The sequence below is a fragment of the Rhea americana genome, unplaced genomic scaffold, assembly GCF_003343005.1.
Source record: "Rhea americana isolate MKP2758 unplaced genomic scaffold, rheAme1 scaffold_27, whole genome shotgun sequence".
NCBI classification, from domain to species: Eukaryota; Metazoa; Chordata; class Aves; order Rheiformes; family Rheidae; genus Rhea; species Rhea americana.
In genome coordinates this window covers 3,539,105-3,557,538 of record NW_028186390.1, presented here as the reverse complement: position 1 = coordinate 3,557,538, position 18,434 = coordinate 3,539,105, and the positions used below count along the sequence as shown (strand labels likewise).

Genomic DNA, 18,434 nt, shown 5'->3' with positions numbered 1-18,434 from the left:
CTCTGCCCTTTAACAGCTATACGTCCACTGACATTCAAAAGCTCAAACTAACAGCTGCCTTATGCGTTTTATCATAAAAAAAATTGTTTACATAAACAGACATTTGAAGTTCTATATACTTTTTCAATCATAACTTATTGCTTCTCTTTATTATAGTTTTAAAGGTTAATCGAAGACTGTTATATTACATATTAACGCATCCCATATATATACACCTATGTGAATAAACATTCCATCACACAGGATTGAAAACAAAAGACAAACTTTGCATTAGTTTGTAGCACACGGACTTTCTGGCTGCCAAGCAGCTTCCACCTATCTAATGAAGTAAGACAACTGCTTAAAAATGCATAATTTGCAGTTATAAAGTTATGAAAAGCAGCAGTTCTGTATTTATAAAAAGTAGTGATTTATGATTGTCCAACCACTTTACTATTGAGGAAACTCTTACTACAACTCAGGATTTTAATATTAATCAGCTTCAGCTTTTCTGCTCCTGTATATCAAATTTAAAGCGTTATTATTGCTATAATCGGAATCCTTATCATCTTTCTGGGCATACTTAACTTGGACTGAGAAATATTCTGTTTCCTAAATTGCCTCAACCAAATTAGCTTAAAACAGATTAGATTTGCATGCCTAAATCTGTATGCCTACATAAGAAAATACGTACATTCGTTTTATTGTCTCCTTCACAGTCAACAGGCTAGTCTTACCTCGAAGAAAATTCTGCTGTAAATTGTAATAAGGCATCTCCTTCATTTTCAGCATTTTCTGGCACTTAAAAAAAAAGAGAGAGAGAGAGAGAGAAAAAAAAAATGCAACCTTAGGGAAAGGGATTTTAATGTGCACACTCACTTTGTTTTGTCGATTTGTGTTGACGGTTTACTAAGTAGTTAACATGCTATATAAATTTCATGAAAGACTATCAGCCATGAATCTTCAGAGCAACATGGACTTTCCAGACACACCCATGAATATATTCAGGTTTTCCAAACAGTTAAATCCTCAGTTCCAGGGCAATGTGATAAATCACTTGTTCAGAGCTAATGCTCAGTACTTCCTTTAATACATTAAAGGGATAGGACTGGCTTGAAAGGTTTGACACACTGTATTGCTAGCTACTTTCCTCTTTTAATTTCCTATACATAATGTTAGAAACATTTCCATACCTTTACTGTGACACAAATTTGCAGTCAAAAAATTTGTAAGATAGTAACACTGACCCAGGCCTAAAATAAACACTGTATAAAATAGTGCACAGAGAGTAACTGATGGCTATTCCCTTTTTATAAGATCACATAATCATTGTGATAAAAGAAACTCTTTTATGTTACATGTAAATAGTTAAAAGTATTCATCAACAGAGAAGAAGAAATGTAGACAGCAAGTATATACAGCTACATTTGGTCACAGATCATCATTTCTCAGAGTCAAATTATCATTCTTCAGCTACAAGCTAGAAGCATAAGGTTAAGAAGAAACTTTGTCCATGGGAAGATGACTTCATTTTTTGCCAACTATACAAGTTCTCAGCATTTTCTTCTGAAATACCCATCAGACACGAGACTGAACAATTCTGATGCTCCCTATTGAAAGAAAATTCCTTGTTTCTTTGTCCATTATGCCCCTCTGCTTTCATTAGTGCTGCAAAATCTATAGTAAATTAACTTTCAGCTCTTACTCATTGGCGATTTCCTCAAGGCAGATGATGCTACTCCAAACATCTCTCCATCATCAACTCCAAACTCCGTAGCATCTTCAAAGTCATCTCCATCACTATCACTAACCATATGAACATCAGTGCATTGCTAAAAAACAAAACCAAAAAGACACCATAAGCCTCTACTACATAGATCATCTTTAGCGAAATACGAAATACAGATATACTGAAAAACACTTACTCATTTTCAAAAACACACTTGATATACTGCGTTTAAGTTTACAGTTTTATAGTATTAGTAAGACTTCTAATTTTTACCAGAAATCTGGCTGACAGAGCAATAGTATGTGACAAAATAGATTATTAAATAACTAAGGAGCAAGTTATGTATATACACATAGTATCACAGATTTGACCAGATTTTATCTAAAATTAAAACTGCTTTTCCCCCTCGGGGCACTACCAATAATTATTACTACATAAGAAAGAGTGAAAAAGAACACACAATAATTTTACTAACAGAATTCAATGTACTTTAGCAGTACTTGCATAGTAGGGTATCCTTGGTATACTTGGAGAAGTTCCCATCTTTTTGCAATCTAACCCATACAAATTTAGGACTTGGATATTTTTCAATACTTACTATGGCTTTTTTTCGTAGGTAACTCATTTGTCCAGTTCCTTTCTTTGTTACAATTACACGTTACAAGAACTGTAAGCTGCATCCTTTTACATGTACATGTACAGACATATTTGACAACAGAAGGGACAGTGACCAGTGAAAAATAAGATTATCCCTGTTTCTTCCTGAAGCATACTTGTTACGTAAAAATGTTCTTACCTCCTCTGACTGTTCCCTTGTTTGTACAGGTGAAGATCTTCTTCCAACTGTAAGTCGATGGCAAGGAAAAGTCAGTCCCGAAACAGCTAGAGTCATCTATGAAAGAAAAGCAATGATTATTTATTAATGCAATATTCTCACATTTTTATTTTTTCTATTTCAGGTTGTTTTGATATTCAAATTAAAGACTGTATTGCAGAAGTCTGAATTAATTATACAGATATAAAGAAACAAGCCTGGAAAATTCAAATGATTCCTCACATAAAAATATTCAAAAATCTAATAACTGTTACTGCACATTCACTGCTAACACATTGCAGTATTTTCTGTTAGGTGTGGAATGCTAAGACTTAATTTCATGAAGCTGCAATATCAAATTTTAGCATTTGAGGTTTTCTGTTGCTGTTTTTATGTTAACTATGTACAGTCTTCAGGAAAGCCTGTTTGCCCAGCAGATGACAAAACAGGGACTGTAGACAGTGGCAGGAGAAAAAAAAAAACAGGTAACGAGCTATTTATGCAACTTACAGCAAAGGAGTTTATAGGTATCTGAAGTATCCAAACAAACCAAACTGCCTTGAACTGTTATTTTCTCCTAAGTCAGGACTGAACTTTGAATGATTACTTGTAGATTTGCTGGGTTTAAACCAGAACAAGAGCAGTACCTCATGCCGTTAAATGAAAAAGAAGATTTATTGATTTGTTTCTCTGAGTGTTTTAAGAGTTCAGGCTAACTTCTCATAAAATTTTAAGATACTTTATCAGTAAACCTTCCTAACCACGTTACCATATTTACTTGACTTGTTTTCACGTTAAGACTATTTTTCTCCCCCATGTAAAAAAAAAATTCAGCAAATTATACAGCGGGAGACCTTGATGAAGTATATGCAATTCATTTTTCTTCCTAATTAATATGTAGATGTTAAAGTAACGATGACAGGTTCTGATGCAACTAATATAAAACAGTTATCTCACAAAAACATCTTAATCATCTTGAAAAAAAAAGTTTAGCATCAGAAACAGTAAAAATCAAAATGTCTACTCATTGCCAGCTTAGTCATTATTAATATCAAAGGCACATGCTATGTTTCTCATGAACCCAGCAACACTAGTGAACTTATGGTCAGCACAGAAAGGATATTCGTGCCAACAGAAACAGCACTTCTCTCCTACTGCTGTCTGCCTAAATCTAAACTTCTTAAAATTAGTGAGAGAGGAAATGAAGACAGTAATGGAAAAAACATTTGAAAAATAAAATGCTCTGATGCCTGCAAACATGAAATAGTCTTTGGAGTTGCTATTGTATATACTATTTAAAAACATACTAATGGTTATGACTAAAAATAATAATTATCCACTATTTTCAATGGGAAAAATCCCACTGAAGACAGTGAGGACATTGGGATCCGTGAAGTACAGCTGGAGCTTTAATAAGCTAAACTATAATAGTATTCATTGAGCTGGAAAATTTGAAAATTCTTCTTTTTGAAGGCAGCCACAAAGCTCCTTGGTTTCATTGCATGCGTCCAGCATTTAGCTAATAGCCAGGAAAGGGCTCACGCTTACGGTATTAACATCAAGGCAAAATAAAAATGCGGCCCAGTATCTTCTCTGCCGATCAAAGGAACTTCCAATATCCTTCCAAAAAGTTGTGCAAATTCTTCCTTTTTTTTTTTTTTTTTTTTTTTTTTTTTTTCGAGCATCCTTCACACATTTCTTTATACAGCTGCAGTGTACACATGGCCTACTGCCCTCCTCTAGGAAGCACATCACACCTGGCCAAGCGACTCCGAGGTTCAGAAAACACAATTTTCTGCAGCACCTAAGCCCTATTTTGATAGGACGTGGGGTTAAATCTACAATATGAACAGATCTTAAATTAACATAGTCAGTTCGTTTTGGCAACAAATCCAGTTTCTGCAGAATCTGAACCTGACAAAACATCTGATTCTGTACAAATCCCACCAACTCGTGGAAGGACGTTTCTGGCTGTAGGTTCAAAACGCTGTTTTTAGTAAATGGTTCCTTCAGAAACATCTAGAGGACAAAAATCATTTTTCTAGATTTCTAGATTCTACAGAAACGATGGCTTTTGTGGCACAAAATGAGACACCTAGATTACGCATTTCACAAATACAGCATCCTCCTAATTAGATAGTAAAAAAATGGTAAACCAAACTAAATTCAAATCATCTTTAACCAAAACCCAAGAATAAATCATAAGGCCGAAACTTCATTTACTGCCATAAGCACTGGAAACACCCTGCTTCGTCTTATACGTAATTTGGAACGACTTCACCACTTGCCTGCTAAAACTCCCAAGCATTTAATTTGCTGCAGGTCGGAGCGAGCTGATTAAGCAGCCAGTTACCAAACGAACGTTAACCTGCCCGAACTAGCCTCCTGTCACACGCTCGCAGCGAGGTTAAACAGAAGTTTAGCTGCATGAAAAGCACAGCTATCACCTTAAAGGAAGTGAGTAATAATATTCTGGAACAAATGAAATATTAAAGATGACACACAGGTCGAGTGCAATTACCTACGACGCTCTCACGGCAAGAGCGCAAGCTGTAATAATCTACCAGTTTAATTAATACTTTTGTTATCTTTTACTAATAAACAAAGCCTGACTATAATCAAATCTGCAACTCTGCTCAAGTTGCACACGTGCTATGAACTACAGGTGAATCAGACACACACATGAACTGCAGTTCAGGACACAAGTCCCTTCTCAACAGCATCGAACGCGCTGGCTGAGCCCCGGGAAGATCACCCAAACCGGCAGCTCCTGAACCTGTAGGGTTGCTTGTGGAAACACTCAAAAGTCACCACCTTTTCCGAACGTTTTCTTTCGCCCCAGGAGAGCCGCCCTCGCCTGCGCTCTCGCACGGTCGGGGACCGCGCGGCGGAGTGCAGGCCGCAGACGGGGCGCGGGGCTGCGCAAGGCGCACAATTCACGCCTCCGGGTCTTCCGACTCGGCGTCGAAACCGCTCCGCTTCCCTATCCCTAACCCCATCCCTAACCCTAACCCTCCCAGGCTGGCGGCTCCGACTTCCGCTCGCTCCGACAGGAGCCCAGGACGAGGCGGCGCTCCACCCCGCTCAGCGCCCTTCCCCTCCGTCCGTCCGTCCGTCCGTCCGGCAGCATCTCCAGAGCACCGCTCCACCAGCCCCAGCACCACGCCTCACGTGCGGGGCAGCGACACCGGTTTTGGTGTGAAGTGGGAACACCCGCTTCCCCCTGTTAAGCGAGATGAAAACGAAGGCCAGAGACTATCTGCTCGGGAGGCAGATAAATCTGCTGTTAGCCCGTATCGCGGCACGGAGCTCTGGCTGGATAAATGAGCCACACAAGCAACTGTAGCAGTTCTCTGTTATCCCAGCAGCTGTTTGAGGTTTGGGGTTTTTTTTTTGTTTCTTTTAATGCCTTCACTGTTATCATTAGACATCCAGTACGGCATTGTACAGACAGGGCTGCTTAAGAAGTAAAAGAAAATTAAATATATAATAATATTTTATATAATAAACCAAAAATATTAATATTCATTCAGTGAAGTTCAATTTCTAGAGAGATTATGCAAATATTTTGAAACTTAAAAACATTTCTTTTGCTCTGGAAACATTGGTTCTATGTGAATAACATTTAGAGTATTATTAAAAGTGCTTAAGTCACTGTGAGCAAAAAAGAATTACCTAATTAATTAAGATTAGAAGTTCAAAGATCCTGGCTATTCAAACATAGCATGAAACCGAGCTGTTGTAACAAGTAAAATTTATCATAGCTACAAACATCTAACTGCTCTCAATAATAAATATTATTCCAGCACACACCAGCTCTGAAAACTAACATTTATGAACACTATTTAGCACTTTGACCGTAACTAGCTTGTCAATACTGCCTAGCTGTGTTGCCGTGTTAGGAAAAAAAGAAAAGTGTAAGCAAACAGAAGAATGGGATCCCAAAATAATATTTATAAATCAGAAGGTCATCCGCTGAACAAGAACTCTTTTACAAGTCGCGTATCGGGCTGCAGGACACGCACGGAGCTTTAATAACGAGCGTACGTCACTCGAGAAGCTCTTCCCCAGAAACGAAAGCACTGCCGCCTACGGACTGAAACCCAACCCCGACTCGAACGCTCCGTACGACAGCCCCTCCACTGTGCTCGAAACCGGAGTTACTTAGTTTTTTAACATACTGGTTTATTCACCTATGCACAGCTAACGTACAAGAAATAAACATGACTTAGTACTTTCCATAACACACCATGGCGAGTTATTCAAAATAATCAGAGGTGCTCGGAGCAAAACACTCAATGACTGGCAGGAATCTCCATTATGAAAATTTCACTTCCATGATGATTAGGACGCTCGTCTTACTGCAGTAATTACTGTGATTCTGTTTTCCCCTCATTAGGTAACAGGAGCATTAAGGATAGAGAGGTTAGGAAGGAGCTTTGCAAAGCATTTCATTAATCATATTAAACTTACTATCCAGTGATCAGGCATGTTTTCTTAATAGTATAAGCTAACAGCCAGGGTATGATAAATGTCAGTAACACTACAGATGTACGCATGCCTTTTCTTGAAGCTAGGAAACATGCTCGGCCTTTTGAGAAGATCACTGAATGAACAGAAAGTGTGAGAAAGATCATTCTTGTCCCAGTTATTCTATTAAACTCTGTATGCGTACTGTACTAGTAGCTGAGTCTGGATACAAAGCAACATACAATAAAAATCAAACTCTTTCATGGGTACCAAGAACAGTCAATTAATAAACAAGATTAAACAATTCATCAGTTATCTAGATTTTCTCAGCTGAATAGCTCAGCTCCTGCAAAGAAGTCTTTCCAGATCTCTGGGTCCAGTTTATTCTCTGTCCTTTCAATCAGGGTATGTAAAATTGTAGTCAGCGAGAAACTCTCTTGCTTCTTGGTCTAGGCAGATTTCATTTCAGATGTCTGCAAGGTATATTCATCATTGCCGATCCCTTCCTCTTGATGGGCAGATCTCAGAAGAATTTAAACAAGTTCTTTTCTCCTAGTCTAACAAGATGCCATCTCTCTCTCCTCCTGAGATTAACTAGGTTCCCTGTTCAAAAAAAATTACCATTCTAACTATGCAAAATGGGAAATTAGAGAGAAATATTTTTCCAGATGGGCTAGGTCAAGGCACAGACCTACGTCTCAGACTTCACGTCTTTAAGTCAGCCCAAATCACAGTCTGAGGGTGAACGAGGGAATTACAGACCAGTTCCACCTACCTTTACTCTCCTGAAGGACACAGGAAAAAATTATCAAACAATCTATTTAAAACACATAGAAGATAAGTCATGCTGCTTGCTGCTCACTGCACGTTGACGGCTGCTCACCGTCGCAGCAAGGTGACACGCAGTCACATCACCGCACGAGCAGTGGAGGTGCAGCTCAGCCCTCGAGCTCTGGACAAGGATATCTGACCTTGCTGCTCTGAGCTCACTAGCATTCCCATTTTCCATTTTTCTTTTGTAACCTATCTTTTCTGAGATTAAAGGAAGTGAGAATTTGAAATACAACCAACACATACAGCAAGCGTTATTTGTATGGCGAAAGGGAAATAACAGTTAACGTGGCATATGGGAAAAATCAATGGGTAAAAGCGATGGGAGACCGAGTGAGCGAGCGATGGCTGGGGAAGCTGTGCTTCCAGCCCTGACATTTAAGAGCTGGCAGTTTTCCAACCCACAAACAGCTCAAGAGAAAAATGGTTTCCAAATGCACCCAGCACAGCACTTGAATATGAATACTGAAGGGAGGGGAAATAAGAGTGTTACAATCCCTTCGCAGGTTTTGAGGATTTGCCATTCAGGATCAGTTGGCTCCTTGCTCTTTCTGCATGGAGTCCCGAAAGCTGAAGAGCCAGTCCGTTCGGAGAGGCAGCGGTGGGCTCACACGCAGCTCAAGCTACTTCTGATGGCACGCAGAGGCCCACGGTTTCCAGAAAGACACTGCTATGACACGAGAGGTCCTTCACATCAGGATGTTCTTACCATGGCTCTGGTTTTCAGCGCTTAACTCAGCACTAGCACCAATGCGTGGGAAGCCTGTTGTGCTCCACCAAACCCTCACTAAATTTCTCAGGAACAAATAAGTGTTCAGCACTTTTCAAAACCCATCATTTAACACTGTCTAATTATGGATTAAAAAAAAAATCCGTCTTGTTTTCAGTACTTAATCTTCCAAAGTCAAATGAATATAAGATTTGAGAATTCATGCATGTCCACGTCTAAAAGCAACGTTTTAAACTTTGATGGATTAAAGAATTTCTGCCAATTAAAGTTTATCTTTCGCTTTTCTCTTTCCTCAAAGCTAAGAAATACTTTCTTTAGCAACAGATTGTAAAAGGATTACTTCTTTTCATACTGAAACACACTGTATACAGAAAACCAGTGCTTTCATACCAAAAATGAACATGCATCCCACTGTAAAATGAAGTTACATTAAAGTAAAAGAAGTCCATCAAAAGAATATTTTGAGATTTACAAGAACAAGAGGGGTTGTACTTTGGGATTAGAGAAATTTATTATACAGAACTGAACAGTTCTCTACAGACTATGCCGGTCAATGAGATATTGCTATTGGAGTATAATACATAATTAAGAAAAATAATCAACCAGTTAAAGCCTGTCTACAACATCAACCCTTATCCCTCCTTGAAAACAATAAGAAATAGACGTAATTCCAGGTTAAACGCTTTGTCTTTTGACATAAAATAGCATTAGCTGAAAAAAAACACTCAAGTATGCTAGAGGTTTGTTTTTATTAAAATTATTGCTTTTAATAAAATTATTGCACAAATATAAAAATAAATAGAAGTGTTTAAAAAATCTGACAGACCCTGAAGTCAACTTCATCTGGTAAAGACATTATTATTATGCATCTTCAATACCACAGCTAAGTCTTGACGGGTATTCAACGTTTCATTTTAAACACTAACTGGATGGAAAAAAAAAATCTGTAGGGTGGAGTGTGTTCAGGTTATAAATCAGCAGTGCTTATTTTAACTCCTCACAAAGTGTTGTTGAGATAATTACTGCTGACAGCTTTATTCAAGGTTCATTTCACTTTTTCTACTATTTTTCTCCTGTTAGAAGTTCAGCAGGGCCCATGGGAAGATCCACCCCTCACACCTGTTCGGCTTCTTCGTGTTACTAGGGCCAGTTTGGACATGTCACTTCAAATTAGCGTTGTACTGGTGCGCTGTGACAATTACTTATCGCAGGTTTCATTTGAAAAAAAAAAAAAAAAAGACGTTTCTAATCCAGCCACAAGAACAGTGTCGGAGTACGTAATTTAAACCTGTCAACACAGGTTGCAGGAAATTCATTCCAAGGATTTTCGGGATATTCTGAAAATCCTTGGTGGATGCATTTAATGGTGGAGCATTTAACAGACAGTGGAGCATTTAACTATAGTGAGGATTAAAATAACGAAGGAATGCTATATGGTTAAAATACGGATTCCAAAAGATCTGAATGGAAAATGGGACCTCAAATATTAACACATTCAAAAAATTTGGTAAAATCCCCACAGGAGGACTGAGAGATTGCTCGCCTTAATTTTCCAAAAAATCTTCCAAAGTCCATTCCAGAGGGCTGCATATTAGAGGTAGGCATCTTACCCCTCACTGCCCGTTACAAAGGCCCGGCCATGGGAATTCTTGATCAGATGTGCCGAAGGCAGCAGCCCAGAGAAGATGCTCCGGACGCTGCTTGTGGATGAAGAGCCTGCAAGGGTGGAAGCGAGGAAGGCGGCAGAGGAATCCACGGTACAGTAACGGAGGCATTTTGTTCTTTCAAGACAGGCACCAGATGAGAGAAGGTGGAGCCACGTCAACAAGAAGGATAAAGCAAACTTCCCCCAAACATTATCAAGAGTTTCTGAAGAGACTTAAAGCTAAATTCTGCCCGGTCCTCCCAGAGCACCCAGCTCTGGCTCGCTGGGTGAACACACTCCAATTTTTGCTACGGTTACTGTTAATCACCAGTCAGGATACTGTAAAGTCTATCACTCCCGTTTGATAGCCAAATGAAAGAGAAAATGGTCCCTCATTTTGATCGTTTATCAGATTTGATTAAGCTTAGCTAGGCAAGTTTAGGAATTAAAGCAGAAGAATAGATACAGTAGTACTTAAATGTTGCTTCAAGCCTCAAATATATTTAAAAGAAACAACAGAATAATAATATTTACTCATACAACAGATTCCAGTAAGAAAGCAATATATTTGAGAAACTGAAATAAATACTCACGATCACTTACAGAGCTTACTCTTGTTAGACAAAAACTGTAAATATTAAAAAGGATGAAAAATGTGCCAAGCCATTCGCAGCTATTTGAAATACAGGGTAACAGAATTAAATAAATGCTGAAAGACCTGGAACACAGTTAAGTATGGACCATGGGGCTAATTGTGGATCTTGAGTTAATTACTTTCCAGTGATACGTTTTCTCAATGGTCTTTTACATCAGTTTTTTCTTCCCTCAGTCTGAACCCCAAGGCAATTCAGAGCACCAGCCTCCAAATCTGGGCGATTCATTGTGTACTTCTGCCTTAGGATTTTTCGTTCATGCAGAGAAAGCCAGGCTTTCACATCAAGTTGATGTTAATGTGCACTGACAAAGCAACAGTAAAGGAGCTTCGTGTTTGTCACAACGTGCACTCCTTAATTTAGTAATTGCTTTATACTGATATGCAAATAATGACACATTTCCCAAATTTCCCGTTCCTCGGCTATGCTTTCACTAATTACGCGGTGATTAAAACTTACTCATGTAAATTGGTTAAGTGAACTTATTAATAAGTACACCTGTGTGAATGAGCATTGATCTACAAAGCATACACGCCCAGGACAGATCATAACTCACTGTGTACCCCTGAATGCCTCAGCAACTGAAAATAAATATTCTTTCATCAAAACAACATCTAAAATTCATACAGTATTACTCATAGATAAACTGGGATTCCCAAACCTTTTCTCGGTGTGGACCAAACAAGAGCACGACAGCCTCCGGGTGACAAAGAACACCAGGAGTCAAAGCACACATGCCCATTTCGAGTCGCTAAAGGGGAGTAGGATTGAGCCAAACAAACGAAAAGATCTACAGGGAAAATGCCGAGAATCCCTCTAGTACCTGGAAATGTGGGAAAGCATCAGCTTCCCCTGATCCATCACCCCTTTAAAGACCATCACCACATGCTCTCCAGTCCGATTACGGTATTTTATGACACTGCGTGCTCTTACTTCAGACAGTCTACTGGTGACCGTGCAAAATCCAGCTACACTGACTTGAGATGGATGTGCCATCATGTTCTCATAACAACTGCAAAAAAAATCCTGAACAGGGTAAATTTGTCTTCCTATGTCTCCTTCCCTCAAAATTCTTCACAGCTTAAATGCTGAAAAACAATCAAGGTAATAACATTGTCCTGCCTCACTTGCTGGTTTCTGTGCTGGAGCAAAGTGTCTGTTAGGTTTGTGGTATTTTCTTTAAGTAAACAGAAAATTGCCATGGAAGAAAGTAATAGTTTCTGCTAGGTCTGGTCCCAAATTGTCCCACTGTTTTTCACTATTCAGAAGAGATACAAAATTGTTAAACAGATTTTTAAGGTAAAGAACAACTGCAAAATGAAATAATAAGCAATAGAATAAAACAACGCTCAATTTGATCCACCCTGACCACAACTGAGCACAGATATTCAAGGACACATCCTGGAAACTGTTTTGCATTCACAAAGAGTATCAGACGACCATTTGGCACATTTCTGGACTACGGTGGGATGCCATTTACTTCATGGCATCGTACAGTGATTTGGATGGGGCACAGAAGAGTGCCTGGACAGGTTTCCAGCACTGTATAATTCCTTGGCAGAGTTCAAGCAGTTGTGCTAGCAACACTGCTTCCAACAAATGGTGCAAACACTGAGAGGCTTTCTGTGCTGCCTCTTCTTCCTGCCTGTCACTGCTCAAGGAATCAGGTTTTTGCAGTGCTAGCCTTTCAAAAACATGGTGTTACTGACTTCTAAAAATGACCTTCTGAAATGGATATCTGTTTCTCATTTTCAGTGCTTCCTTTACCTGGGATATATGAAAAATCCTTTTAATTCTTTCCACTAGCAAGATTAAAGGCACTACACATATATCCTCCTCAATTAAATTAAAAAGGTCAAAACTAGAAATGTAGTTATTTAATACACGTATTAACACATATCCATAAATGGTAAGCTGTTGTGTTGGGGCACATGCATTAATTTTATTCATTTACTAAAGCCATGCATTGAACGCACTTCATTGCTATGTAGTTGTTACAAGTGAGGCAAGAAAAATATTAAGACTAAAAATAATTAAATAAAAAATACGTATTTATAAAGTGTCTTTCTATTCAAAGGCCTCAAAAAACTTGATAAGTATGAATCCTTCCCAACATTTTAGGTTGGATTTTCTCAGTTATCAAACAAGACTGAGGTGGCCAATTTCTAACAAAATCCAGCTGAAGCCATGTAGCTACTTTTCTTTTTATGAAAGTTTAGTGTTAAATCTCAGGCCTCCTCGAGAAGACTGAGTTGCCTAAGTGAACTGTTTTATTAAATGTCATAAGGAAAGCCTGCTAAGCTGCAAATCTGGCTGGGTTTTGACCAGCAGGCAGTACCTACATTTAAAAAGGGAATTCAATCCAATGACTGCTACTGAAACTGAGTTCTTCTTGTATTTGAAGTCCTCTGTCTACAACAGATTCATCATCTAATATTTCTTAGTTCTACATTTTATCACTGGTCTATTGGAAATAGAAAAAGAAAAGAGAGAGAGAGAGGACCAGATTAGCTCCATTCTGTGCATTTAAAGAGTTATTTATGCATCAATTTAATATTACTTAAACAACACAAACTAGAAGAAGCATTTAAGAATATTATATTAGTCTCTTCACACAGTTAGAACAAAACCCAAGTTAAGTTCTTGCAATAGCAAACATTCTCACTCACATATTAAACAATAAAAACGATGCTGCAACTTTACATAGCTTTCACTTGCTACTCCACGGCAGGTTCACTTACCATACATTTACTCAAAACGAAACTCTGTTTACAGAGTCCCAAACACCTTCAATCTACTGTAATGGATTTTCATACACCTTCTAGTGAAGCTCTGGTCTGCTTATATAGTGGAGTTTCATTACAAAAGAAATAAGCACCACAGTGATAATCCTCCAGGAATAATGTAATTACCACTTATCAAACAGGTGTCTGCTGTATTCCAAGGAGATTATCACTTCCTATTCTGCTCTCTGAGAGCAGAGGATAAAAGAAGCTGCTACTATTAAATGACTGAGGAGAAAAGGAGTCTTTGATAATAGCTCTTGCTAGCTTCTCTCAGCAGGACACGAAGCAAATGTGGTCTTTCTATAACTTCTTGCCACCGAAATGAATATTCTAAGTCTCCTCTGTAAGGTGAGGTAGAGTACTTAAATAAGGCCACTCCTGTTAACTGAATCTAGAGGGTCTCTCTTTCTCTCTTCCTTGACTACGACAAGGACACTGGCTTCTATCTTGTGCCAAAACGTAGCCTTTATGAGGACTCCTGGAAGAGGAATCAGCCTGCTCAAGCAAAAAGAGGCAGCAGAGCGGCTTGGCCAAACATCACTCAGAGGTGTTTCTGTCACAAGACAGTGTTTGATGATGGTACCAAGGGAACTCTAAGATGAAGCTCTTAAAGTGTCAAGAATGGAAGCTTTTTAGCAGAGTACGGTTGTAAGGTAAACTCTGCTAGAATATAAATTGGTCCAAGGCAATTCTGCGGCATACTTTCATCAAACTTACTACACAAATGGACTGACTGTAAAGGGGAATAAACAACCTCTGCTATCAATGTGCACAAGTGTAGGCAATGCAAAGTAATCCTCTGGATACGTCCTCCTGGCCAGGCCTTTCAGATACCTACAATGTGGAGGGAAGTCGGGAACTAGAACAAGGAGCCTTTGAGAAAAAGAAACAAATGTACTTAAGCTAAAACTCCAAAATTACCTTAACAAAGGCTTTTGAAAGATTTTGACTGTTTAATGTCAACCACAAAGGAGAAAAGCTCTTGAACTGTGTTAGAAGCAATGGTTACTAGAAAACATTACAAGCAACAAGCCTCATATCAAACAAATAATATTTCAAAAAAAAAAAAAAAAAAATCTGTATCTGGTGAGAGAACCAGCACTAAAATCTATTAACAAATAAGGTCACTGATTGACTGAAATATTCTGAGCAAAGCATATCATGAAGCAAAAAATGGTTCAACATCTCCAAGTCCCAGATCCTGGAAAATGCACAGGTCTCCTCTGGCTGAGGGTGACCATGATCAAACTGTTTACTAACAGAGAAGGAGTATCTTAAACAGGTTTATGGCTGATGTAAACTATTATGGTGGTATTAGCATTTTTTGTCAGAAAATGAATGTGTTTGCTCTGCAGCGGGAGAAACGCTTTACATGTCCTGTATTGTCTTAAGCTGCAGGAGATTGACATATGGTTATACTTCTTCAAGGCACTCAAATACCCTGAGCTGTTAAGGTCATCAGAACAAGCTCAGCAAAGAGGACTTGAAAACTTTTCTAGATATGTCAAGAGGGTCTGTTGTCACTGCTAAGGCAGCAATGCGTGCCAGCCTGTTGAGTGGGAGATATCTCAGGGTGCATGGCTTTGAAAACAGTGCCAAGAGCACTCTCCTGTGATAACTGGGTTACAGAGTGATGTAGGTGCATGACACAAGTTGCTATTACTATGAGACAAAACATGCAATTGGTTTGGAGGAAAGCCCAGAGTAACAGCTGAGCATCAAGCATAAGGGAGCAGTTAGGAGGGTAGATAACCTACATATCTGCAGAAGGAAACAAGAGACCACTTTACAGTTAGCTAGTGATGACTATCTGTAGCTAGGTGCTTTAGAGGAAGTGGGATACTGGTGGTCCTGCAAGAACTGCCTCCAGCAAAGACAGGGAAGATCACTTGCCTCTGCAATAATTCCCAGGAAGAAAAGTGGTTCCTGTTGCTACCTCTGTTGGGACATTAAAAAGAAAATCTCCCTGATGTACTTACTCTTATGTGTCTAGATGGAATCTAGGTAGGATCATGACACCAGCACACCATGTCAAAGTGTACTTAACAGATCTGAATTGCCTAGATTTATCCTACCAATATGGTATTCTCTTTTACAGAGAAGTCATTTCTATCATGTTCTGATTTGCAGATTCTGTCTATATGAAGACTTCAGCAGAGACTGGAAGCAATGTTGAAGTGATAACTTGAAGCAAAAATCTTTGAGTCAGTCCTTGTTTACTAATTTTAAGCTCAACCCCTTTTAATGAGTTTTACGAACATGTAATTTTTGATAAAAATAACTAGCATGTCTATGAGACATAGTTTTGAAGTAGAAGCAGATAAAAGCATTGTCTCAATAGAGCAAGCAAATTGTCAGTCTCTTGCAAAAGAAGAAAACAGTAAAAGATTACAAAGAATTATGCCTATAGCACTGTTGGTGTGCCTTAAATGCTTTAAAATACCAATGTCAGTAAAACGTATTCTTGAATGGGTGAATTAGTAATGGAAACCTCAAAACTGCGACCAGTCTTTCCTATAGGATGGAGGTTGATTACAACAGGTTATGCTGAAATGAGGTCAAATTCTCTCAGTAGAAGCTGAAGCACTTTTAGTTGAGGGTGCTTGTATTACACCAGGAAAAAATTTGTTTTTTCAAGTCCTTATTTTGAAAGATCATAATGTACATGGCAAATTATTATAATTCATATTTCTGAGATAAAATGTCAGTTATTAACACTGCACAATTACTCTATAGCATTTAAGAGAGAAGCAGCACTTGAAACTTGGCACTTTAAACTGCACATGGAATGAAAGCAAGCAAGCTGTGGCTAGAATGGAAGAGTGTACAACTTTCCTTCATATCCCTCAAGAGAAGTACCATGAGACCAAATACCAAATCAAAACATAAAGTGGCACTGTAAAGTAAACATATGAAAAATTATAGTAAGAATTTTTCTCAGACAATAAACATTATTCAGCCCCTTAATGCAACAAACACAAATTTTATCAACTATTATGTAGTTGATATTATGTAGTGAAGATGATTTAAAATTTAAAGACCTAGTGGAAAAGTGACCCTTATTCTATGGGGAAATAGGATTTAGAATTTCAGAAAGAGAATGTAGAGAATAAACTAGTAAGTTACCTATCAGAAACAGTTTATTGGAACAGATATCAGAGTTTGTATCTGCAGATGGAGTATCTCTCAGCAGCAAGATTCTTCAAACAATCTTGAAAACAGCCATGAGTAGTGGCAACTGGCTTCCCCCATCTCCACGCTTACAGAAAGCTGCATATACCATCTCCAAGTTATCCAGGGCCCTCTCCATCAGTCTTGAATATTCCCTGCAAGGGAAATATCACCACTTCCATGGGCAACCTACTCCAACGTTCAGTTCTCACATCATATATTTTTTTTCTTGTATCCAGACAGGAATTTCCCCTGAAGAAGCTGGTGCTCATTGCCTCTTGCACCATCCATTCTTTTGAAGAGAGCACCTCCACCTTCTCTCCACCTTCATATTACCTTGTATGTGTTAGAAGACTATCCCTTGAGTTTACTCTTCTTTCAGTTGAGCGAACCAAACTCCTTCAAACTTTCTTCATTTATTAAGTTCTCCAATCCTCTCATTACTCTCCTGGTCCTCTGCTGGATCCTCCCAGTTTTTCAATGTCTCTCATGAACCGGGGGGAACAAAGCTGGACACAATATTCCAAGTGTGGCCTAATAAATGCTGAGCAGAGTGAAATAATCACATCCCTTGACTAGTTTACTATATTACTGTTTACACAGCCCAGGACACAATTTGTCTTCACCACAGCCAGGGCCTGCTGTTCCCTCGTGCTTGCTTGCTGTTCACCAGGATCCCCAGGTCCTCTTCAGCAGAGCTACGCCCCAGTCTGTCAGACCTAACCGTGCTCCTGAGGACGATTCTGCCCAAGTGCAGGACTTCACATTTATCATTGTTAAACCTCACACAGTTAAAAAGATCAAAGCTGAATTTTCTTCAAAGCCAATCCCAAATGAAAACAACCTTGTAGATTTGAGAGATCCATCTGTTCCAGGTTATATTTTCAGTAACAAAACAGTAATGAACTGTTTAAGACTTGCAAGCCACCCTGGAGAAATGGAGGACACAGCTATTCTTCAATTAGTCTCCCCACAACATAACCCAAAAGACCTAAAAGTCTGCATGCTACTCATTTTCATGGAGGATAAGAATATATTTTGGGTATGTCTACCTGAATAATGCCATAGGAAGCAGAGATACCTAAATTAGCTCTGAACGAAAGTATTTCAGGATCAGAAACAGCGTAAGTATTTGAGAGAAAAACTGACCAAACGAGAGACCCAGAAATTTGCCAAAACACTACCAGCCTTGCAAAAGATTTTTTTTTTTTTTCGAAAGACAAATCTTAGTTGGCCAAGCCTACAAGAATTGTTCTTCAGCCAGAAAGGCAGCACAACGTTTTCAGGACAGTGAAAAATACATCAGAATAAACAGTCCAATTGGACATTCTAGCAAATGAACTTTTTCCCAAGTTTTGCAACAATAACGTGCACATTTCAATAATCAACTTGGATTCAAGCAAAACACAATAGTACCAAACTTCAAACTATTTAGGTGTAGTTCAGAAAAAAAATATGGTTATTTCAAGTAAAAGCCTATCAAAGATCCCGCCACCTTGGCCAACATTCTTTTGTCTACTACAAAGAAGCCTCTAGCATTTCAGCAGCCTTTGAGAAGAAAAAACAATAAATTAGAAAACATTATCAGAAGTAACTGTCATAACTTTCTTTTGGTTATTCAGATGA

The 18,434-nt window shown here is 38.7% G+C and overlaps 1 protein-coding gene across 1 annotated transcript in view; it reads right to left on the bottom strand.

The window, feature by feature from the left end:
• The window catches only part of FAF1 (Fas associated factor 1), a 173,630-nt gene that overhangs the window by 58,680 nt on the left and 96,516 nt on the right, over window positions 1–18,434 (bottom strand). Inside the window, exons 9-11 of the mRNA XM_085308055.1 lie at window positions 2,505–2,600; window positions 1,685–1,811; window positions 717–780 (exon numbers count right to left, since the gene is read on the bottom strand). Coding sequence (XP_085164181.1) covers window positions 717–780; window positions 1,685–1,811; window positions 2,505–2,600 — 287 coding nt within the window. The remainder of the gene's footprint in view (window positions 1–716; window positions 781–1,684; window positions 1,812–2,504; window positions 2,601–18,434) is intronic.